This window comes from Balearica regulorum, chromosome 1 (genome assembly GCF_011004875.1).
Source record: "Balearica regulorum gibbericeps isolate bBalReg1 chromosome 1, bBalReg1.pri, whole genome shotgun sequence".
In the NCBI taxonomy this organism is placed as follows: domain Eukaryota; kingdom Metazoa; phylum Chordata; class Aves; order Gruiformes; family Gruidae; genus Balearica; species Balearica regulorum.
This window is the reverse complement of record NC_046184.1, coordinates 134,628,137-134,653,576: the sequence shown is the minus strand read 5'-3', so window position 1 is coordinate 134,653,576 and position 25,440 is coordinate 134,628,137. Positions and strand designations below refer to the sequence as shown.

The 25,440-nt window shown below is 40.7% G+C and overlaps 1 protein-coding gene and 1 long non-coding RNA gene across 2 annotated transcripts in view; both read right to left on the bottom strand.

The window, feature by feature from the left end:
- The window catches only part of LOC142605230 (uncharacterized), a 168,101-nt gene that overhangs the window by 81,737 nt on the left and 60,924 nt on the right, over positions 1-25,440 (bottom strand). The window lies entirely within an intron of this gene.
- On the bottom strand, positions 1,921-25,407 carry CLTRN (collectrin, amino acid transport regulator). The gene is made up of 6 exons (XM_075776181.1): positions 25,258-25,407; positions 24,818-24,876; positions 19,132-19,217; positions 11,420-11,536; positions 8,453-8,647; positions 1,921-3,747 (listed from the first exon to the last, which is right to left on the bottom strand). The coding sequence occupies exons 1-6, from the start codon at positions 25,322-25,324 to the stop codon at positions 3,591-3,593; spliced, it is 681 nt and encodes a 226-aa protein (XP_075632296.1). The 5' UTR covers positions 25,325-25,407; the 3' UTR covers positions 1,921-3,590.

Genomic DNA, 25,440 nt, shown 5'->3' with positions numbered 1-25,440 from the left:
AAGAGGCAAATGCTGATGTGACAGAACAAGCTTCACTCTAGTTTTCTCCAACACAGAATAAGCATCAACTTGCAGGACAGAGTGGTTAGCTTTCCTTAAAGCAAGTGGCAGAATGGCTCGAGTAAGGACTTCAGCATCTACCCACAGTTTGCAATCTTCCCTAAATAAATATTGACAAACAAGGATCACTGATTTCATTTACAAAACCTGTCTGTGGTCAATACAATACTAAAGTTTGTGCACAGCAAATGGTTGTGTCATAACCGATTTGGTCCCTAATTTAAGGAGGGCACTGCAGAGTTGCCGATGTTCTCCAGCACTCCGAACGTGTAGCTAATGACTGAGAGCGTAAACGACTTACTCATGCATGATTTGTGCTCATTCTAGCCTAGACGTCAATACTCTCTCTCAAGTAAGCTGAACAGAACTGCAACATCCTTCCTGAAATGTCAGCTCGCTGGGGATGGGGAGCTAGTGATAAACATTGCAGCTTTTCTTCAGAAAGAACTTCTCTGGCTTTATTGCTTCATTTAATTGAATTTTCTTTTCTCCTCTCTTTTCTCAAATGCAGCTCTTGAAAATGAAACAGTCCAGTCTCGGGTGCATTGTGTTCCTTTGTTGAAATTCATTGGCATGGCACAAATGTAACTGAAAGCAGAACCGGCTCATTGTTTTTAGGAAGCAGTTTACAGTATAGTCTGTACCACTTGTTGCTCACTTCCCTGTTTATTATCAGGTCTTTCAATGGCAGGTGGTTTAGGGGGAAAAAAAAAGCAGAAATTACAAAGTTACATAAAACATCTGGGCCAGATCCTCAAGGGATATAAATTGTTGTACCATTTGCAGGCTCTGGAGGACAGGCTTTACCAAGTCAAAGTGCTCTTTGTTTTCTAATACAATCATGCTGCACAAAGAGACTAGAAAAGAGATTTATTTCTTCTGTAGCACTGTGCCCTTGATTAATCTAGTTTGTGGTACCTATTTCAGTGAAAGAGCTAATACCCACAATGACTTCAAAGCATTGCTAAGTGTGACACCTGCCTGTTCATGAATCATTTGCTCCTCTCAAGCCATTTTCTATCAGCAGAGAGGCAAGCAAGATATATGCTATGTGTGAATCCCATATCATCATTAGCAGAAAATTATGCCAAACTGCTGTAAAGTAATTATGCAGCTAAAAGGTGAGCTGGAAGGAAGTCAGTGATTAAGTACTTACCCATTATGTGAGTCAGCCCACCTCACATACTGTTTTGTTCAGAGGCTTTCAATCTATTTTCAAATCGTTGGCCGGTGCCATGGGCTGAATTGAACCTTCACTCAGGCCTTGAGAAGCATGCTCAGAAATGCTCGGCCCTTTTTCATATCAAGTGAATTTTATTTCGGTATCATATAGAACAACATAGGATAACAGTAATTCTTAATCGGTAGCCCAAGGTTGCTCTTGCACCGCCAAGCTATTCTCACCAAAATCTTTCAGGGGTTCTTGCAGAGGTGCTGCAGTTACAGCAATCCATCGTGGTCATACTGCAGCGTAGCTGTCATACAAAAAATGTGAAAAGTGTGAAGGTTTAGAAATGATGGGATCTGAATTACCCCAATAAAACTCTGCCTGAGTGAAAGACCTTGGAGCAATGACTGAGGAAGCACTAGTAACACTGTACTCTGTATCTTCCCTCCAAATGATCTTAAACACTGGTAAGATTAATCTTTGACATTCCTGTGAGAAATACATCTCCATGTTGTGGATGGTAATTTTGAAACACTGAGATATTATTACTAATAACTGACTTTATAAATCCTTTTCCAGAAAGGAGCAGCACACCTTCTGGGACACAGAGAAGACACAGTCTTTGTCCAGAGGGACCCACCAGCAGGACATCAAAGACGACTGTAACAGATGAGACCACAGGAGGCAAATAATCAGTGGGTTCCATAGTTTTATTTCGCATTTAGCCCTCCTCTCCCCCACCTCCCCTGGCTTCCAGCTTCCCCCGCTCAGTTCCTTCACCCTGCTGCTTCCCCTTCTCTCCCTATCGCTCCCCTTCTGCCCACCCCAAACCCCAGAGCCAGCGCTGAGTCAAATGGACAACCAAAGGGCTCGATGCAGCCAAAATGCTGAAGGATTTGTACCTGGGAGACAAGAAACCTTTGTACTGTTCAGGACACTGGAGGGTCCGTTACAAGCAGCTTTTATTCTGTTTTACCCTGTTCCTGTTGGTCAGAAGTCCGATGGAATAACCCTAATAAGTAAATGGGTTTTCTAATATTGCCTCCAAACGTGACACTGGAAACAGGATAGCTAATGGTGAAATCCTGCCTCCAGTGACGTGGGCAGCTGTTTGCTGTCTGCCGATACCATATTTTGCTTCAACACACTTCCATTCTCTCTGTGCAGTTAACCACACATACAGCTCCCCTTTACTGAGGCCCAGTTCTTTGGAAATCAGAATGACTTTTATCACTGATTTAAATGGGAATGAGATTAGGGCACAGGTAGCACAGTCTGTATGTATGGCTGACCTCAGAGTAATCCAGCAATGCTGCTCAGGGTCTGGCACCCTTCCATGCCCTCAGCTGCCAGCCACACAAACAGGAAACACAGCTCTGAGTGGTCTCGCCAACTTACCACCGCCTGCTGACAGGTCCTTATTCAGGTCAGGTGCATGAAGCCCAGCAGCTGGGGTTTCAAACACTGAATCATTTCAAAAGCTATCCAGCTGTCACATGAAGAGTTCAGCTGGCCTCAGGTTCGCTCTGTCTTGGAAATCTGCTCTAGTTTTATTATTAAAAAATGTAAGGAAAATATTCTCAAAGAGCTGCGAAATGCCCTCATAGATTTAATGAGAGCTGGGCCACTAACGGCTGACTGCACCTTTTGAAAATCTGCACTTTGTTGCAACTTTTAATTTGAACAAATTTCAAACTTTTGCAACTTTTAATTTCCAGGTCATGTATTCTATGACTTTGACTGTCAAGTGAAAAATATTTTTAGTAACAGATCCTTGGTAGTCCTAAAGCTACAGATGACCCAGCTGCTTTTAACCTGCTCTTATGAAGGCTGTAAAAGCTTGTTTTTTTCTCGATAAATTAAAACTTTCATGCACTGATCACTATTCCATCCAAAGACATACTGCATATCAGCAAACGGAAGTAATTTTACAGAGAAACTTTTGCATGTGGCTTGAAAGCAAGCCCAGCAAGTACTGACAATGATAGATGATCTCCTCAGTGACATTCAGGAATAATGCCGTTTCACATTTATATCAGGGGAAAAATAAGCAATAGACATATTTAAATAATCATTAAAAATTAAATGCCTGTCACAAGGCACATTTTAACCCTGTTCTGCTACACAGCTTCTGGAAATCTTTAATGGATATCATCTGAGGTCTTCTCATTTGCTTTGCTCATGAACAAAAGCTCTGTAAATGGAGGTTTGAGTGTATGTGTTATCAGTAAAAGGTTCTCTCGAGGGAAATTAAGTGAAAGGACATTTCTCTGGTCTTCATGTTTGATATTCAGAAGTAATGACGAGATAAGGTAGGCACAGGAGTTCTTTCAAAAAACCGCTAGATAGCAATGGCAACATTTCATAAGGATGTGAACCGTTCATCATCTGCTGCAAAGACTCCATTAATGTGGCCTGCTTTTAAATCCAGCGTTTCGCAAGGAATCCCATTTTCTACCGCTACTGTCACTTCGCCTTTCTCTTCCAAATTTTCTCTCTCTGTTGACTCTTTATTCTTTCTAAAAACAAGGAAGAGAAAATCATCTCACTCTGTTGACCTGCAGCACTCCACCACAATTCCACTGACAGAAAACTGCACATTTAGTCAGAAGTTTATCATAGGTTATGTCTGAAAGGCATAATCCGGTGCACCTCTTTGCTGTTGTAAATATACCACAAAAGGTGGGAGACCCACAGATTGGAAGCCCTCGTTTAGTGGTTTGAGGTCAGGACTGGGAATCAGAAAACCTAGAGTAAGCATGTTGTAAATACATTATAAATATTACTTCAGGTCCTTGTTCTGTAAAATGACTGGCCAGTGCAGAAGGAAAAGTTAGTACAAAATAAAAATGATAAAAATCTCTAAATCTGTTTTTGCTTTATGTCAGGAAAGATACATACTTTTTAGAAATTGATCAGCTTTAGACTACAGTTGCCAATGATGGAGAAATGAGTGCCCTCACACTCCTTGATGATCTTCTCCAGAAGTTCATAGAATCACAGAATCATAGAATGGTTTGGGTTGGAAGGGACATCAAAGACCATCTAGTTCCAACTTCCCTGCTGCGGGCAGGGACACCCTCCACTAGACCACGTTGCCCAAAGCCTCATCCAACCTGGTCTTAAACTCTTCCAGGGATGGGGCCTCCACAACCTCTCTGGGCAACCTGTTCCAGTGTCTCACCACCCTCACAGTGAAGAATTTCTTTCTAACATCTAATCTAAATTGACCCTCCTTCAGCTTGAACCCATTACCCCTTGTCCTGTCACTACACTCCCTGATAAACAGTCCCTCTCCAGCTTTCCTGTAGGCCCCTTCAGGTACTGGCAGGCCGCAATTAGATCTCCCTGGAGCCTTCTCTTCTCCAGGCTGAACAACCCCAACTCTCTCAGCCTGTCCTCACAGGAGAGGTGCTCCAGCCCTCTGGTCATCTTCATGGCCCTCCTCTGGACTCGCTCCAACAGCTCCATGTCTCTCCTGTACTGGGGCCCCCAGAGCTGGACGCAGTACTCCAGGTGGGGTCTCACAAGAGTGGAGTAGAGGGGCAGGATCACCTCCCCCGACCTGCTGGTCACCCCTCTTTTGATGCAGCCCAGGACACGGTTGGCTTTCTGGGCTGCAAGCGCACACTGCCGGCTCATGTTGAGCTTTTCATCAATCAATACCCCCAAGTCCTTCTCCTCGGGGCTAAGTTAGGTACTCTTAATGCTGCAAATCTGCATTTTTAGTTCCAACTTCATTAACACCACCTTCTTACCCAGTATTTTATGCTTTTGTTTTCTAGATCAAACAATTGCACAGCTTTCACTTTTCCAGGCTCCAGTTCTCACCAAAAGCATATTAAAATAGTTGCTGAATAAAAATATCTAAAAATACAACCATGAGAAGAGGTAATACAGAAATATCAGTCAATATGTCACGATGTTCCTTTAATTCTAGATTTATTCTGACCTTGAGATCTACTAGTTCATAGTTGAAAAACCTGCTGTACTTTACAGCCTGCAGCATCAGCGGTTTCAGAGGATAAGAAACTCAAAGGTCAGCTCTACTGCTTCTTCCTATCCCACAACATTTACTGTAACAATCTGACTCAGGACAATCATAACAACCTGGACTCAGTGTAACTGCTAATAACAGTGATATTAACAATAATAAAATTCTATTGGCCTTTGGGAGACTCTTGGCATTACAGACTTGCTAAAAATAAACATGGGAGATAGTAGTGGAAACCTCTGACCTCTGGTCACTATATCTGCTCTTACAGTGATAAAAGGAGTGTATTCTTTAATACAAAAACTGTGGGGGCAGAACATAAAAGAAGATACTAAGGAGCAGATTTAAAAGAAATAAGATGGAAAAGAAAGGACATGTGTGGAACTCATTGCCATAGGAATCCAGAGAAGCAGAAAATTTCTATGAGTCCAGCGGTAGACTCAAGAAGTTAAGGGAAAACACTGTGGGTTACCCAATATATGAAGACCAAATCCAGCTCACGAAGGCCCCCAACTGCAAATTAGATGCTGGAAGAGTAACAGAGGGAAGCATTGTGTGCCATTACTCTGTCTTCACTCTTCTCAAGGCAAATGTTTATGGCCTCTGCTGCAAATGGGATTTTGGGGGTAGGAGTGGACTTCAGTCAAGCCCAGCACAGACAGTAGAAGATGGTCCTGCCCTGGATATGTGCCAAATCTATTATCAGAGACGGAGGTGTCTTATTTCTGTGATGACAGGAGAACAAATATAAGATTGGGAGACGGTGTGTCTGATCCATCTCACCATAGAGTCAAGGCCTACAATCACATGGAGCTTTTCAAGATGCAGGAAGCTGCAGCTTGGAATTTTACATGTTGGCAGTGATGCACAGTGAAGACCTAATTAAGAAAATCTTCCAATTCAAGAAATGACGCACGAGTCTAACCCATTACTGAAACTCCATTATAGGCCAATCGTGTGCTTCCTGGCCACCCTGAGTATGAATAGCCTGAAGCACGTGCTTTTGGGCTTATCTGAACTGAGGTATTTAACTGGTACTTTAAAGGCCAATAAAGACAAAATGCCAGATTTATGAGAAGTCAACACTGTCCTTGGGGCCAGATTTCCAACACAGCTTACTAGGCAACAGAGCTACCATTATGTCAGCTCCGGACAGATTTCCAAGAAAACTCATTACTGGACATGCTGAAGTCTTTGACAACCTGGTCACATACTTTGGTGCCTGAAAAAGAGATGAGAGCCTTCTAAATTCTCTTCTCTGATGTCTGGCTTTTGAGAAGCCAAATAGCCCAGACCATCCCTTTTGCCTCTCCAGTCTTTGCAACAGTAGATGGAAGAAATATATACTTGGTTTACCCTTTCTCTGAGTCCCCCACTCCTGCCTGCAGGTGCCATTGATGTGAAAAGAGGGTTAGAGTTCATCACAGATGAATCTGTTATGAGGAAAAGTTATACATAAAGGCAGAGTAAGGAAACAGAGGGAGAAGTGAAAAGGAGCATAACAACTAAAAGGACAAGAGCATGAGACAGAAAGGATGCCAGGTTCCATAGGCAGGCCCAACAAGCCGAATACTGGTGGTATGATGATAAGAGCATGTAGTTTAGACCATATTGCAGGGAATTGCTCAAGCTCAGCTGAGCTATTTTGAAAACAGAGGGGGGAAAATGCTGTCTTTCAGCCTGATATAAACAGCAAATTATTATTTTAGCTAGAAAAATCATACCTATTTAGCATAATTTATTTACATTACACTTATTTGAAATGTTCAAAGACCCCCTTTGAGTTAGGCACTATACAGACACACAGAGCCATGATACTACATAGAGGACAGGTATGGGCTTCAGGTAGCAACATTATTCTCCTGTTTTACAGAAGAGGTTGCCTAGGTTCACGGGATAAAATAACTCTGCCCATACCAGATGGAAGGTTGTGACAGGGCTTAAACTATCCACAGATCTCCAGCACCTGTCCAGACTCTTTTCCCAACAGCATCTCTCATCTATTGTTTGTCAAATTTTGTTTTTTGAAAACAGGGGTTTTGCAAATTCATGCAACTCTTCTGACTGCAAAATACAACTGAAGTGATTCTAACTACATTACTAAGGGTTCTCTTTGACAACCACTTATCCTTCACAGTAAGTATTGTTTTTCTGAGATCTTTTAACATTGTTCTTCAAGGTGATAAGGAGGCAGAAAGGAAACGTCTCTGCCACGTACCGCTTTTCATATAAGAATCCCTTGTTCTCAAATATTTGGGGATGCAGTCCACCATAAACTCAATAATTTTAACATCATCTAGTTGCCAGCAGAAATTTACCCTTTTTCAGTTCTTCTGGTGTTTCTGCATGAGTCTGTTGCTGAAGTCATAATTTTGTGTTGAGCTAATGTCCGTGGCAGCCTAAATTGTGGCAGAAGCTGAACTTCTATGACAGAATCTCAGCTTAGCTGAGAAATTTCTATTCCTTATGCCCAACTCTGAGCCAACAGAGATGGCAGGACCAAAACTCCACCTGCTTTCTGGCCAGCTCCAACATGCCCACATTGGGGAAGCATGACAAGCCTTCTCTTTTTCACCAGTGCCACCACAGGGCAGAAACTGAGAGGAAAAGAGAGTATCTCACTCCTATCCTACTGCCAAATAGCAAACATCTAGGGTCATGGGGAGATCTGGTCATAAATCTGTGAAGGACTGGGTACTTTGGGCTCATCAGGTTATGAATGGTAGGTGAGACCATGCACCATTCCATTGAGCAGGCCCTCTTCAGCCATACATTAATCATTACTGTGTCCTCTACTGAGGCTTCTCAAACTTCAGCAGCAAATTTTTTTTTAGCCCTGCCAGCCTTTGACACTACCACCCTGGAATGGGCACAGTCACTGCCACCCTTCTCCTTGTTGGCAGCTATTTGGGTAGTCTGTGAGAGAAGGCTCACCTATTGCACACTAAACCTTGAGAAGAATGACAGCAAATGTCTTTGCAAAGCTATCATCTCTAGTTAGGTGGCCTCCAGGATCACATTCTTATACTCCCTATTTCCTCATTACACCCCAGCATTACTAAGGCATCTATACTTCACAGTTAAAAATTTTAACCCTTTTCCTCGGAAAAGGACACATGGGTTATCTTACCTATGGAGGGAGGGGGGGGCAAAGCTATAATTTCTTTGAGGCTGATCTGAAAAGCAAAACCAGCCCAGCTGACTTAAAAGAGAAGAAAAGCTAAGCTTACTTCTTGCGTTGTTGAATCCCTGCAACAACGAGGAAAACAATTCCAGCCACAATGAGACAAAGAACAACACCAAACACGATAAGCCAGACAGGTGTGGAGGGTTCAACTGGAGGCGATAAGGTTGAAGTTATCTTCAGGAACTGCAGTGTTTTGTCATTCAGTAGGAAGGCACTGTTGATTCTGTTCCGGTTCATCCTTCATAAAAACACAAAGAATATCACAACTCTTTATAAAGGTATTTTTGAAGTTAAAAGGATAGAAGAAAAGGAGTTTTCACATATGTGCTGCAAGTCTGTGAGGGCAGAATTTGATCCAGCATGATGTTGGTAGGATTACACAGACCTTCACTTTAACATAGACCCTGTCAGTAATCCATAGATACCCGTACACTTGCAAGGGTTTGACTCCAGACTTTCATGTGCATTTATCTGAAAAACTGGAAAATACAGATGAGACCTGCAGTACAGTATTATTACTTGTTTCCAGTTTGGACCATGTGCTGAAGATATAGCAGGTTGTAATCTGTAAGGGTGGCTCTGTTGTCTTGCTCATGCAGCATTCTAGATTAGCACGGGAGTGGCAGATCTACCCTGCAACGCTCAGAGGATATTCTTATCAGTGCCCCTTGGTTCCTCAAACTGACCCATCCTGCATGTCATGGGGAGGTACATCTGCTCTTGTTGCTGTAGATTTTCTTATGTCCATGAAGCACAGGATACAATTTGGTCCAGAAGAATCCCTATTGCCAACATGCCCTTCTTCCCTGCAGGATGCAGCTAAAGGGATTTGTACTGTGCACATTTTTTCCATTATGAGAAACTAAGTCTGAGAAATAGCTTTTTCATACGAGTAGTACAACTGCTACCCTTTAATGGATATCTTCACCCACAAGCATTACTTCTAAGCATTTGCAGGTATTTCTGGATCTGAATCTACAAAGCCTTAAAAGGCTTTAGTAGTATCTTTCATTAGCTTTTTCAAAATGTTAGAAATTTATAAGAAAATGTATTACATTTATTGGTCTTGAGAGATTCTTTTTGTTTGCAGTTGTATGATTTACAGCAGCTCTTTCTTGAATACAATTCAATTTATTTACCATAGAGCGAGTATTTCCGAAGAACAGATACATGGGAAATACAGGTAAGCTTTTGCAAATTTCTGTTCTTGGAAATCATAATGTTTGACTGTCTCTTAAACAGGAAGTTCTTAGCCTTAATGGAACACTAGCATTCCTGAAGAGGACTGAAAGCCATGGCATATTATAAGACTCACAATACGGTAAGCCGTCTTTGATTTAGAAAATATTTTCATCCTTATTGATATAAAAGGATCATTGTGAACAGCTGAAATAAGCATTGTTCACCCTTATCTAACGGCTGGAGTTACAGACATGTGCTGAAACACATGCAGGTAACTACAGGTCCATTTTCTATTTATATATGCATAAATGTATCTTGTGTATATTTTATGCAAGATCTTGGGACTCATACAGAGCTCTGAGAAGGTTTGCCTTCCTCTTTATTATTAGTTTGTAGAGAACCTCATATAATAAAATCCTGGTCCATGGGTAGCATTCTTATGTGCTACTGTAGTATGAAGAATTAGAATAATGATTTAGTATGGAAGCCTGCAATCAGAAGCAATTGAATAAAAAACACTGTAGTTTTATTTCTTGTTTCTAAGTTAGGTAGGAATTAAAACTTTTCATAAATAGCATATTCTTCTTTATCAGGTGACAGACAACAGTTAAAAAACAAACATAATATAATAGCATCCAATTTCTGTGGCAAACAGGGCCCATAAAAGACTTAAATAAATCAGCTTATGCTACTGAACATTTCAAAGAATAACAGAAATGCAAAAACCCTGCATTCCAGCACTCTTACAGAGAGCTTCAGTGAATAAATAATCTGCTTCCTCCACTAATGCCATGAAGCTATTGTTTGCTGTCTCTGTAGGAAATAGTTTAATCTGCTCATAAGCTTAAAAGTTAATCTTTCCAAAAGAACGCATACTCATTCATCAGGAATTAGGCATTACACCTCCATAGAGATAACATGAATTTTCAAGACAAAGTACAGAATGTCTAAAAACAAAGAGGTCTGTTTTCCACTCCGTGCTTGAGAAATATATGCGAGTTATGCTGCTTGTGGGAGTCATCCCTATAAACCCCTTATGAAGGTTTGGTGGACCACTGAAGTCTGATTACCCATTTTTTTCTTTTTCCCTCTTCAGCTCCACACTCTTCATTTTATTGACTACCAAATGCGATATTTAGTAGAAAGCAAACTGATTTGTACCGCATGGTACTTTGTAAAAGGAATGCTCAGCTACGATAGCGACTGGCATTCTATAAAGAGCCGGTATGAAAGGAATGAGAGTATAAAATTGTTTAAGCCAAGCTGGGACACAGCCAGCTCTGCTCATGAAGAGTTCACATGAGCTCTTCTCATGTGAAAGCTGACTTCTGAAGTAAGTCAGATGAACTGTACTTGAAAAGCACTGAAAAGGAGTCTGTGGTCATTAGTCCAGGTGTAGATGTGCATGTGGCATGCAATGAACGTTAAATGATATAAATCCCACCCAGAAAGTGTGCAATTCCATCATCTAAGGAAGAAGGCTCTCTCGCTGAGAAAGTAGCAGCAGGATGAGAGCCGTGTACGTGCCATGCACTGGACAGCAAATTTCAGGTAGGGCTCTGGAAAGGGACTAGATTTCATCTGAGGCTCCAGCATTAAGAGACTCCTTCCAAAGTTACAGTCCCAAGGCTCACATGCTTTGCATTCTGTGGGACTGTTAAAAATCCTTCTAATCTCACATGCAGGAAAGAGTACTGACCCCTTGGTGTTTTAACCACTTGGGTTAGTTTATCCTTAAAGAGGCAGAGTGCTCGTCCACACATGGTCCAGAGAGAGAAAGCTTCCCCAGTCAGCAAGGAAGAAAAGGCTGCAGAAGCAGTGACTGTACCTGATGGCTGCCTCTACCTCACTTCCAGGAACAGTTGTCATGTTTTTGGAAGAATCTGTGACCACAAACCAAAATGACACCCGATCCGTCGCATTGCAGAGCAGCACATCGGAAATTCTGTGGATAGTTGAAACAAAAGTCATCATTAAAGAAGCATGGAAGGAACTATTGAAATATTTCAGATTTTATTAAAATATTGCTTTCATCTAGAGGGAGCAAAAATTCTTACATTTCAAAAAGGTAACAGTTAATATCCAAGGAAGAAATATCACTCAGCATTTCCCATTTCCCAACATGATTTTTAAAAATTCAAGCTTACTGAGACAAAACTTGAGACTTCAAACAAATTTCTGAATCTACAGAATCTTACAAAATTGCATGGTCTTGGACATACATTTAGCCTAATCAAATGGAAAAATACATTTTTGCATGTTAATTATCAGGGCTGTGACAAAGGTCATATACTGGAGCAAATGCATTGAAGAACTAATAATTTAGGTTTTTACACCTAATACCACAGGAGCCAGACATGGGGCATTCCCCACATGATTTTCAAGTGAGTGCAGTCCTATTCTACACATTTCTTGGAGGCAAGGGTAATGAAATTGATGTTATTCTTTTTGACATCATTCTGCATAGTCAGGCACAGAGTGGAGAAACAGGCTAAATTTCAACATTATAGAATCACAGAATCATAGAACGGTTTGGGTTGGAAGGGACATCAAAGACCATCTAGTTCCAACCCCCCCTGCCATGGGCAGGGACACCCTCCACTAGACCAGGTTGCCCAAAGCCTCATCCAACCTGGTCTTAAACACTTCCAGGGATGGGGCATCCACAACCTCTCTGGGCAACCTGTTCCAGTGCCTCACCACCCTCACAGTGAAGAATTTCTTTCTAACATCTAATCTAAATTGATCCTCCTTCAGCTTGAACCCATTACCCCTTGTCCTGTCACTACACTCCCTGATAAACAGCCCCTCTCCAGCTTTCCTGTAGGCCCCTTCAGGTACTGGCAGGCCACAATTAGATCTCCCCGGAGCCTTCTCTTCTCCAGCCTGAAAAACCCCAACTCTCTCAGCCTGTCCTTGTAGGAGAGGTGCTCCAGCCCTCTGATCAGCTTCGTGGCCCTCCTCTGGACTCGCTCCAACAGCTCCATGTCTCTCCTGTACTGGGGCCCCCAGAGCTGGACGCAGTACTCCAGGTGGGGTCTCACAAGAGCAGAGCAGAGGGGCAGGATCACCTCCCTCGACCTGCTGGTCAGGCCTCTCTTGATGCAGCCCAGGACACGGTTGGCTTTCTGGGCTGCAAGCGCACACTGCCGGCTCATGTTGAGCTTTTCATCAATCAACACCCCCAAGTCCTTCTCCTCAGGGCTGCTCTCAATCCATTCCTCGCCCAGCCTGTAGTCGTGCTTGGGATTGCGATAGGCATACTGGCACTGGCCTATGCCCTGTAGCTTATGCTATGACAAATACTCCTTTTACCTGTTTTAACAAGAGATTGCTCAGCTATATGTGAAGTTAATAGTAGAAGGGTACAGGCATGCAGCTTCTCATAGCATACTATGTAAAAGGTGTGAGAAATGTCTTTTAAATGCCTTTTTTTCAGATTCTTACAGATTTGTGTTCTAGCACTACTACTAGTAAATGGTGGAAAAACCTCATGGAATGACATCATCATGAGTATTTGACCTAAAGAAGTGAAGACTAATACATTAGTATCATAATAGTGACGCATCAGGATAGATGGTGCCCCTATGTTCTTCTATCCATTCCTAGTTTATTCACACCACTGAAAAACAAACCAGCCAGACTCATGCAATATACAGGAATTGTATAAGGTGGCATTTATTACAGTGTGGCAAGGCACATAGTATGTATCCTAAGAGGACAGCCAAAGCCTTTATGAATTCAATAACAGATAGCTAGAGAGATAAAAATGGAAAAAAAAAAATTATTTAGTTCTATATCATTAATAAAAAACCCAAAGAATTGGCTCAGGATTCAGATTGACTGGCCATGCCAGCGAGCAGATATTCTGAAAGTCTAGAAGAGTTAGGATTATTTTTACTTCCAGGAAGCAGACTGGACTTGGTTCACCTTTGCACAAGGTCTACCTGGCCAGAAACACCACACAGCCGCTCTGTTTTGACAGACCCTGCTTGGGATGATCAGTCTTCAGATACTACCTGCTGTTCTGGAGAAGGAAAGCCTGCAGTGAGCCAGCGAAGATGAATGCAGCCTCTCTTTTAATTAACTGCAGTGATGTTTGTAATGCCCATTACTAACTACTATAATTGGTTTTAAGGTTTGGCCTGTCCATCATCAAAATGCAAGTTTTAACATTTCCTTTCCAGCCTGTGCTCTTTCTCAGGGTGACAAATCCCTGGCTGCAAGCAATCTCCCCTGCTGCAGAGCTTTGTTTCGTAGTGCCATCTGCCGGCTAATTACAAATAAAATTAATGGCCTCTGGAGTGGCCTGAGGAGCAGGAAGCATGAGGTAGGAAGGAAAATAAGGGAGCCAACATTGCCGATGAATGTGTAGTCTCCATTCAGAAAAGAACGAGTTCGCTTTTAAGGCAGGACAGGTATTGCCTTGATCACAGTAGTTCATTATGGATGTTTTGCAGAAATATTTTACCTACTGCTGAAAGCTTTTTTGGGTGGTATTTTGGGTGCCTTAGGCAGCACAACCTTTTGTTTTACAGAGAAGATATATATATTCTATAGAGATACACAATAAAATGGAAAGCAATGATTTTGCAGAGCTGAAATACCCACTTTTACCTCTCTGGAACAATGTCAATTTTGCAAATACAGAGAATTTTTATGGATAAAAGAGGAAAGCCATCCTCTGGAATTTGAAAAAATGTTCACATCAGTTTGTTTGCAACATTCAGAAGATGAAAGCAGATTTATTCCTCCCAAAACAAAGGCAAAGCACAAAATTTACAGGAGGGGGGAAAAAAGAGTCTACTTTTGGCTGGTGGTTGACAAAACCTTGCTGACTTCACAGAATATCTAAAATTGTATCTGCAGAGGAATTTTTCCATCAGGAGAATTTATAACAGCAGGACCTAAAGCTTGATGTTACTGCAGTTCTTAAAGCTGGAATTTCTGTGGTGCAATCAAAAACTGGTCCAGGTAGAAAATCTGGGTTTGTGTTGCCCTACAGATGTTCTTGAAATGTGGTGAGTGAGGAAAGTTTGATGCCCAAAGAGAAAGATAAATTTGGTAGATAAAGACTGGCAGAACACCTTGACTTTCTCATCCTCGTTCAAAGGCTCCGAGACTCTTCAGTGTGGGGCCTTCCCTACAGTGCCAAGGCTTTCAGCATGAGATAGGGCAGTCTGTCATCATTAGAGGCAGCATCTCTCTCTCTTTAGAACAAACAGCATTGAATCAATTGGGCAGCAAGGCTTACACTAGGATACGTAAATTTTGCTTCCTTTCTGCTCCCTGTTGTGTCTAAAATCCTTGCTCAATTATAAGCATCCAAAACCTGGCTTCACTGCTGCCACTTTTTCATCAGTGGAATCTGAATGCTGTAAATCCTTCCAGGCTCCAAAGAGAATAATACTGCTCACGAGAAGTTCAAAGGGGATTGAGTAAACACCTAAACAGACTGGTTCAACAAGCACCAATGTGGCAATTTCTTTGCAGCAGGTATACGTTTTTTTTCCCCGTGCGATTTGCACACAGGTTTGATTCACAGCACGCAGAAGCATTACAAAACTATGCCTTTACAGTGTTTAGATTTGAGAAACCTGGCTTCTCTGTGCATTATGCTAGTTAAGTGTATTTGTAAACATACAAATATTATTAATTAATTATTATTGTATTTGTAAACATGGACATCTTTTTATTTCCTTAGCAGGTGATAGACTTTTGTCACGGGGATTATAGGAGACCGTTATCATCAAAATAAGATCCTGGTTCTGCCTTATGGCACCATGGCAAAAGTCCAAAATTACACTTCCTTCAATATTCGCAAGTGAGCACCAGTGAGTAGAGTGCAGGAAACCCTGATGGTTCCTGGGCCTGAAACACCATCATTGTTCCTTACAGAGATTTAAAGGATTGTTTAGGGGTAAGAAATAGCTGCCAGGGACTAAAAGAGAGCTGGGTGCCTACAGCAGCGATTAGTTCGTGGGAGAACCAGAGTCCCCAAGTTCCAAGTGCCTATCTCCAGCTCTCCCAAAAGCATCAGGCCTCTTCCAAGCCATTGCTGTGCAGCTGCTCCTGCAAGGAACCTTATTTTCTTCCTTTTTGTGAACAGCAACCACGGGATCACCTTGACTTAACAGCTTTAACTCTAGAAGCTTATTTTGTTGTTCTAAATGGTCACAATATTTTTAGCCTGTCTCAGGAAGATGGATAATGTTGATTTTTTTTCTGGTCACTTCATGAATAAAACTGCAGCTTTTTTTTTAATCTACAAATGGGGGGAAGATGTACGAAAAGTAGATTCTGTTACTTGAATGAAAGTAAATGTGATGACATTCTTTCTGCTCGAAAGATTAACTAGTTTCAGGCCCCAAAGAGATGCATATTATTTCAAATGAGTCACAGATTAGAGAAACCAGGGTAACTAACACAGACTACAGACAATAATTTTTAACACTGGGAGATCAAAGGTTGTCTTACATAGATCATGAATGTATGTATTGAGAATGAAATGAAAGGCCATATATAGAGCAGGAAATAAGGGGGGTTTATTTCTCCATTGAAAAAGAAGTATTTATTTTATTTGTATTAATTTTGTATTAATAATTACTGATAGATTGTGTCTTCTGTTTCACATAAACTTGAAAATTTGACGAGCCTTTCAAACATTAAACACAGCTCCATGATTTATTAAATTTTAGTTCAGAAATTAACTTTAGAAAACTTGAGATGTAATGTGCAATCCTGTCCATTCTGTGTTGGGTCACTCAGTGGTTACACAAGGGCAACAACAACATCAACTGCTGTTTCCAGCAGCAGATTCAAATGCTTGTCCTTACAGGCTGGCTTTTATCCAGCTTCAGAAACCTAACAAAGGGTGACTTTGAATCCCAAAAATGATGGGACAGACTGCAACAATGGTTATGCTGATCCACCAGACATTATTTTGGGGCCTGATCCAGTTTGCTGAAGGTAATGGCATTTGGTCTCATGCGGGAGTTAGTTCTGGCTGTGAGTTGTTGCAGGGCTGTGTTAGAAATTAATGGGATGTTAAAGGGGAGGTTTATTATGTCCTGGTTATGGCCCTGTGCAGAATTCATACCCTGCCAAACCAGTGGTTGGTTATGTAAAGTACTGGTGAATTTTTCACAAGTTTTATTTTGACAAAAATCTTTAATTAACAAGATGCAAAATTTGGGTAAATTTAGATGCTACCAGACTACAGTCATGAGCAATTTGTTTGTTCTCTTATGACAGAATAATTGATCACTGATCTTTTACAGGTCCCAAAGAAAATCTGTTGGCATTTATCTGTAAAAGCTCCTGTAATGTAATTTATTTGCCACAAGCTCCTGCTTCTGCCTCCCTCTTCACTACACTGCAAGCCCCTGCCACAATCCTTACCAGCTACACAAGAGCGCCGTTCCTGCATACACGGCATGCTGCTGTACCCTCTGGGATGCTGAGTGCTCCCACACCTCCATACCCACTGCAGAGGGGATGGAGATGGCCTGCACTCCCTCCTCTACACCCAGCTCCTTCCAGCTGCCAGCCACAGGGGTGCAGAAAGGAGTGCATTATTTCTAGTATGGAAGCTTTCATAGCTTTCATAGCTTTCCTGCTCCCATGTAGCAGGCAGGTTATCTGGGCTGTATTGGGAGGTTCATCTAGCTGTCCATCACCGAACAGGGACTCTGAGGTCCCTTGGGATTTGGGAGAGATCTACGAATAGGAAACTCCTTGACCTGTTGCCTAGTAAGTTGTACCAGATCTCAGAGCTGCACAGCTGTCCTTCGGTTGACATGCTGTCTACACATGACCCCAAAGGTATCTAGAAGTCCTAGAAGACTTATCAGTTATGTCTCCAAGGTACACCCCAACAAGTTAAACCCCTTGAGGAAATCCTATACTGTCTTAAAAAGAGATAAAGATGCCCACACCTAGCTGCTTCCAAATATTATACTGACTTCTCCTCTGACAAACGTAGTAGCAGGAAATTATTCATGTGTGCAACCCCATCTCCAAACTGGAGTAACACTAACATATCTGTCCATAGGAAAAATTGTCTTGGTAGGAAATTGAATTAAGTGAGCATAAATTCTGTGATTTCCCAGAGTGAACAGAGATAACTTCCATTAAAACTTTAACTCCTTTCATACTGGCTTGATTTTTTTCCCATTCCTGCACCAAGCTTTCTAGTATTAGTTGAGTCTGCAGGGACCCATGGTGCTTGAAAAGGAAAAAGATCACTGGCTTCTGATAGAGTTTTTTTGCTGTGTGAAAGCACCATGACTTTGAAGGAAGAGAATAATTTAAAAAAAGGACCTGGGGCTAAAATAAGTATACAAAAGCAAATCTTTATGGATCAGATACTGGATGAAAACTCTGCTAATTTGAAACCTGAGAAAAAGCCCTGCATAATCACCTTTAATTAGCTTGTATCAATTTTTTAAGTTTCATTTTAATTGGGTGCAGTAGCATACTTGGCTGTTTTTGTCAAGGTTGGTGTAATGGTGCTCTCGCTCAAAGGAGGCAGCTTGTGAGAAATAAAAATGAAACAGCAAGGAACCAAACATTCTGTTACATGGAGGGGGAAATCACCTTCTATTTAAGAGAAAGTGCGGCAGCCCCAATAATCATCACGTGACTTTAGTTAACTAATATCTTTGCAAATGTGGAATATGCTTCATCTGATGCGACGACAGCCTGAAGGAGGTTTTTTTAAGTAAATTGAGAACCTTATCCTCATTAGCCTACCAGAATCATAAATCTTTCCTTTAAGATTGAAAAACAGTGAAAAAATAATAGGCCTATAGAAATACACTTACTAGGTTTCTCATTTAAGAAGGATAAGAAAATACTGAAAATACAGTTTGCTAAATGGTCTGTCTTATCTGGTATCTAATTTCATAAGTAGCAAGGATCAGAAGCCTGAGAGGAATATTCAATACCTCAGGGTAGATTTAATCCCAAAACCAATTAAAGGCTGATTTATGTCTGAACTGCAACATCTGAAACTTCTTGATGCTAGATAACTCAACTGCTGCAATATTAGGGATAGATCCCTCCAGCAGAACACAGCACTGGCATAGCTATCCACCTTCCAGTTCTATGAGTCAGCTCACCTTAAGCATACTGCTGAAGCTGTGCTCTAAGAAAACGTGCACCAAAGCTGCTTATTCAAGGATCTGTACTGCATTTCTTGACCTTGCCAATGTGTCCCTTCATCTCCTCCCAGTATGGTCTCCAGAAGGTATCATGTCTTACTACCAGATTCTGCTCGAATGAATTGGCACAATCCCACTGAGATCCACAGCTGTGTCACTTCACATCAACAAGGATACCGGTCCAAAGATTTAACGCTGCTTAAGACCGAGAGAGTGTGATTTTTAACATATATCTGATGTGAAAGAAATACACTGGAATGGTCTGTTTTTAGAAGCTGAATATATGTAATGATTTCTACAGTTCAGTACAGCAGAGAAAGGGCCACTACATGTAGCATTGTTAATATGTATAGGGCAAATCAGAGTAGATGCTTACTGAGTTGTGCTCTTGTTGGAATATCTTCTCAGTGCAAAAGCCACCATTGCTTTGAAGAGGTACTCTTCATTAGCATCCCAGGCATACTGTAAAGGAAGATGGAAAACAATCAGTTTCAGCACCAGTGCTGGCAGTACAGAGAGGGAAGAGAGTCACTGAACTTGAAATGCTATATTGATCAAGAAAATGAATAAATTCTCTGGTTGTGCTACAAAAATAAATTCCTGCCCTTTATTTAGTATGCACAAAGGACTTTTTCTAACGGCTGCTATAAAGCGCAATAGAAAATGAAAAGAATGTTTCCAAAAACTGAATGAACCGAACGTTTCTGAAAGTTGACCAAACTAGAGATGTAAAGTTTCTTGTACCAAAGACTAGGCGTATCACTAGAATTCTCCCCACACAGCTGCACCCATGGCCTTGCTTCTTTTGCTAGATAAACCCTGATAAAGTAGAAGGTTTAAATCCACTCTCGAAGACCATTTGGCTCTGCCCAAACATAAAAAAAAAAGCTAACATTGAAGGTAGTCTCTGGGAGTTGGACATCAGGACACCAGGAAATAAAATAAGATTATGGCCTTATTATGCATGTCATCTTTGCAACAAGAAGACAGACTCAGCTATAGTACAAATTACTACATCGCACATGAGACAAAAGAAAGAAAATAGCATCCTTACTACTTCAATAAGGAGTAAAATACAGACTCCAAAAACAGTTCACTGTTGTCTTGATGAAAAATCATGCTTTCATAATTTCAGCTTTCTGAGATAGCTTCACTAGGTTCCCCTGGGCTTTCACTCACATATGCAATTCTAATGACCTGTAAGAATGGCACCTATTACATTTTTATAACAAGAGCCATGACTGAGGCATACTGATTGAATTTCCCCTTTCAGCAGATTACAAAGATTAATAGTTTCTTGGAATGATATTAATGGAGGTTAGAGGTAGCTTTCTTCACTCAATCAGAACACAAATCTAATCTTTAACTTTCAGCATTAAAAAAATCTGCACTGTAATCATCCAAACCAGAAACCCAACGGTGTGGATACTTAACCCTGTTGACAACTTGGACCTACTTTTTCACGGGCCTTTATAACACACTCAAAAAACAGCAACATACATCAAAAAGCAGTAAACAGCACTGAAAACACCAAGTCTTAATTCTGTTTTTTAAATTCTGATTTTGGATGCATGGAGCTGCAACCTCTGCGCAGAAAAAAGGAATCCAACTTCCAGGCATCAGCCTTCATTTTGCTCTGACATCCTGTGGACTGAGAATCTAAGCAGGGAAGAAGGAAGTCATTTAAAGGGCAGAAAGTCATACTGACCATATTTATCATCCCTAGACAAGTGATAAGTTGTGAAATGGGCTCTCTGAGGTGTGGTAGAACAGGGACAATAAAGCTGAACAACAGACAACTTGAGTAGCATTAAAATCCAGATGCAGTGCTGAGAATCTGGGTTCTGACTCACCACTCCTGCCTTGTGAATGAAGGGAGGTGTAGGCATACTGTTATAATGCATGCCAGTCTGGGAACTTAAACTGGAAATAAAAAAAAGGAAAAAAAGAGATACTCTTTGAAAAAAAATTATAGAAGCCTGTATTTTGGTCCCACTGCACTGATGAAAATGTGACAGTAATGACAGCAACTAGTACTAAAAGAAAAAGAGATAATGTAGCAAAAGAATTAATATATATGAGAGCCATAAAACTATTTATCGTAATTTTAAAGACATTTGTATTTAAACCACAGAGCACAATTTGCAGCACTAAAAGGGAAGATCTTCCTTTTTCTCTGTGTGGTACTATTGATTGAATCCCTACATGCCATCTGCAGTCTTTGAGAACAGGTCCAAAAGGACAGAAAAAAAACAATTTGTTATCCAGCAGATTAAACCAGCTGTAGAGATAATTTAATCAGTTGTCTTGAAAATGGGTAATGATGAAGCACACTCCATTTCATGCTTACATGGACACAAATGTAATGCAGCACTACCAAGTATATGTACTTGATATGTTTCGTGCAGTACATGTATATATGCACAATTCATCACTATCAAGTATTCAGTTCTCATAAATAATGCAGTAGTTTTGAGCTCCTTTAAGTCAGAGTAACAAAAAGAATATCTCAAAACAAGCAAAATAATTTGTAGTGAGGAACTTCAGCCCCAGCTGAAAGAGTAATCACTTTAAAAAAGACAGAATAAACAGAGCTGCAAAAAATAGGGGAGGAGATTGGCAGACAAAGCTCAGCAGAAACCAGGGGTCTGCTTGAGTGAGAAGATGCTGCAGACAACCTTCTGGTGCAGAAGGGCAAGAAAACCCGAGAAAACAGTGATCAGACAGAAGGTAGACAAGATAGAGATTGCTGTGGACTCCCTATGAACAAGAACCTCTGTACATGACTGCATGCAGGAATATGCAGGGAGGAGGCAACATAATGAGGAGGAAAAGTATGGCAAGAATACCTTTAAGCTAATAAACTGTATGAACTCAGGACAAGTGGGTATGAGTTGCCAGAAGCCAATTTCTAACCACCAGCTTTCTCCAGTTGGAGGGATAGGTGCAACAAAACATGAATCGATCTATACTATGGGGCTTTATCAGTTTTATCTTTATCCTCCAATCACAAAAGCCTGGACTGCAGCTGATGACTGAGGATGCTGCTTCTGTTCTTGTGTTCCTATGAAGTGCAGCTATGGATGCACATTTTGTGCTGCTATAGAGGAAATGTATTAAATATCATTTGCAACCACACACTATAACTGTTATCAATGAAACCTTATATGATGGTATCAGAACTATTAATGTTTACTATTTTCCTTGCTCTACAAAGGAACAAACACAAAGACCTTGGCTCAGTTGTGCTTGCCATCGTTTATATGTTAAAGAGGAGCAGAATTAGACACAGCTGACTGTGAAACCCAGTCTTAAGTGCCTGACAGTGAAAGAGGAGGTTGATGAGATAATGGGTAAAAGATGATGAGCATAGGTTGTTGATAGAGTGAAATGCTATAGTAGTGCTCTAAGGAAGACAAAAAGGTTCTGTGTTTTAAGTAGACAGTCATTCAGACTGCAGGGTGGCTAGAGACACACGAAATCACTTCTGGGCCCCATTTGGTGGCAAGACACCAGATGCGTGTCTGCCTTTCTCCATTTCATCCTCTACCCTGGAAACAGCCTGAATACATGAGCCACAAGGGAAGTGCACCTTCTACTTCACCTGGCTGCAGCCACTGAGGTGCCAGCTCTTTGACTCTTACGGTTAAAATGAGTGGTAACACAGAGCTACATAGACTTCTCAGTGCACGTCACTTCTGGTCACTCGAATTGTCTTTGGCCCTTTTGAATTAACTCTATACCACTCTGCTAACTCCATGAGTAGGAAGCAACTAGGGACTAGCAGCTATTCCAGAAGCCACTCATAATCTTAACAGCATCCTCAGAGAGACTCAAAAATCACCTTCCTTCCATTTAGGCTTACAGATACCATGTTTCCTCCCACCAGTTAGTAAACAATGTCTCTGTCAAGTACACCTATTATTTGCAAATAAAATGATAACAGCTAAATACTTACTGTATCTTAGCTGCTCTTTCCATTGTCATAAGGACTATATAAATATACTAAATGGCACTCCCTGCCTCAAAGTACAGCCTACCTTGTGAACAAATTAAAAAATAGTGTTCTGTCTTTATCAGCCTCACACAAAGTGGATGGCATGCACTAAACCACGTCGAAAACTACACTAACCTGTTTCCTCTGTCCCTGAATGTACATTGGAGTTATCCTGCCAGTCCCAGAGAAAAATGCCCACAGTATCAGTGTTTTTGTTATCATCTAGCCTGAAGTGCCTTGGAAATGAATGAAACTGAATTTATTAGCAAAGCATTGTACCAAGATATTCTAAGCTGGCTGTGTCCTACTGTGATACAGTGACAGTATTACGCTTTTCTTTGCTAAAATAAATGAAGAAAATAAAAAAGTAGTGTCCCAAATTCTTCAACCAAAGTGAATTTCAGTTTGGAGTAGTTTCAGTTTTCAATTTCAGTCATTTGCAGAGAAGATTGCAATGGCTATGAAAAGGAAGTACTACCTGTGCGCTTAATAAATTGTTCATTATTTGTGGGTAATTTTGTATGGCATCATACCACTTACAGCATGTTATTGTTCTAAAATGCTGCTCTAGATTGTCCCATTCTTAGAGCTTTCACATGCTTTGTTATATGAAATAACCTACTATCTACCTACCAAAAAAAATAGACTCATCAGTTATTGCTTTTTTCTTGTAATATAAAGTGCCTTTTAGATTAACGATTTGTATCTTACCCTTTTTAGATGAAAAATAAAAAAATCACAGATGATTAAACAAAAAGCCCTTATTTTACAATGGTTGAAGAAGTAAAAAGCACTAAGAGTGAGCATTACTGGGAACTGCAATTTTCATTCTTTGCTACCAATTTTGAACCAAGATTATATCAAAATATTAGCAGTTATCATCAAGAGGAGCTTCAATAATGATTTTGACCTATTTTCAGCCATAGGATTACACTATTTTTAATAATTTTTTAAACAAACCAGGCTTGCAGTACTGTTTAATTAAAGTCTCTCACCCAAGAGAATTGACTTCAATACAAATTTCCACAAATACTTTAGCATGTATCTCGAACATTTCTTCCCAATTTGTCTGGTTTATGAAGTTACCAGCGGAATTAGGTCCCTGCTAATGTTAGTTTAAATTACCTGATACTTCAGGGTAATTTTAGAATGGCTTCTACAGTCATAAGGAGATTCTCGTATCTCCAATCTCTTGTAACATGTAACCTACAGCTTTTTGTTTCCCACGGCTCCTAATACAATCAGACACCAGACTGCCAGTGAAGATGACTGTCCAAGGCATTTCATATCTAATTTTATGCTGAGCCTTGTAACACGCTGCAGATTTGCTCTAAGTATTCAAAACTGCAAACGAAGTATTGGGCTCTGCCATATTTCATAGTGTTTTAGATCAGGAAGGGTCATCCAATGTCACAATAGCTTATGTATCACAGACCCTTATTGCTCATACCAGTACTTCTACATTAAGCCCAAGGACTTGAATTAAGCCAAAGCGTTTCAGCCCTCATGAGACCAGCCTGTGCACCACAGGCAGAGCAGAAAGGCCGCTATCTGAAGCCCTACATTAGTAGGGAATTGATGAGATGTGCTTGAATGATCTCTATAGATCATGTTTGTCTGCGAGCCTGACATAAAGTCTCATTTCATAAAAACCTAACAATCTTTTCCTGCTTCTCTTCCCCGAAATGCTTGACTTTACAGTTAGCACTCTCAAGCAGAAGTGCTTTTCCCAAAATAGAGACTTAGATTTATGCAGCACCTCTCACAAATAGTGTAACAGGAAAAAAAAAGAAAATCTGTGACAGAAAATTATCTTTATCAAAAGATAAGGTAAGCTTTATACTTCTCTTAAAGGATGCCATTTTAAGGAGTGGGCTAGTCATATGTCAAGAAATGGATGCCTGGATCGTGACTTGAGCAAGCTGTTACAATTAACACTTCAGAACAAATTGCTTGTGCTAAAAAAAATTTACAGTATATATTACTTCTGAAATTTTACAGTGTATGTTACTTCTGGTTTGGCAGATATTCAGTTAGGAAGAATATGTGAAGATACTTTACTTACTGCATTATCTCCCAAAGCTGTTTTGATACTAAGCCGTACTTTGAAAGCATTCTGTGCATCTGACGCAAAGAGAAAAAAGCAAACATATATTGATTGTCAGCCAAAATAGGACTTTAAATCATTTACTTCTCTAATTATTTCACAAACTGCAGCTTCTAAATGTGTCTTAACAGATCACCTGGTTAGGAGAACAGAAATTACCAGAGTGAAAAAAGCCGCAGCCCTACAGACCCTCAGTGAGGTTCACCATGACCTCTTTACATGAGATCAACTTCCATATTTAATTTGCAAACTCACAAAAGAAGCCAATGCTCAGCATTTCAATCTTCAAACTGGAGACAATCAGTTAAAAGAAAAATATGAGAAGCTGGCAGCTTTGTAGGCATAAACTCATAGCTACATTTACCTGGGGAAGGATGGGAGTCTGCTCCAAAACTTACCTGGCTTGCAGAGTTCAGCATGAGCAATGGCAACTACAGAGAGAGTAAGCAGCAAAACCCGTAACATCCCGTCAGTGTGTAAAGGTTGAGGCAAAAAAGAAGCGAGTCTCCCCTGTAAGGCACTCTTAAACTTTCTGTGACCCAGGATTAAAGCATCAGCAGCACAAGTGAGCAACCAAGTAA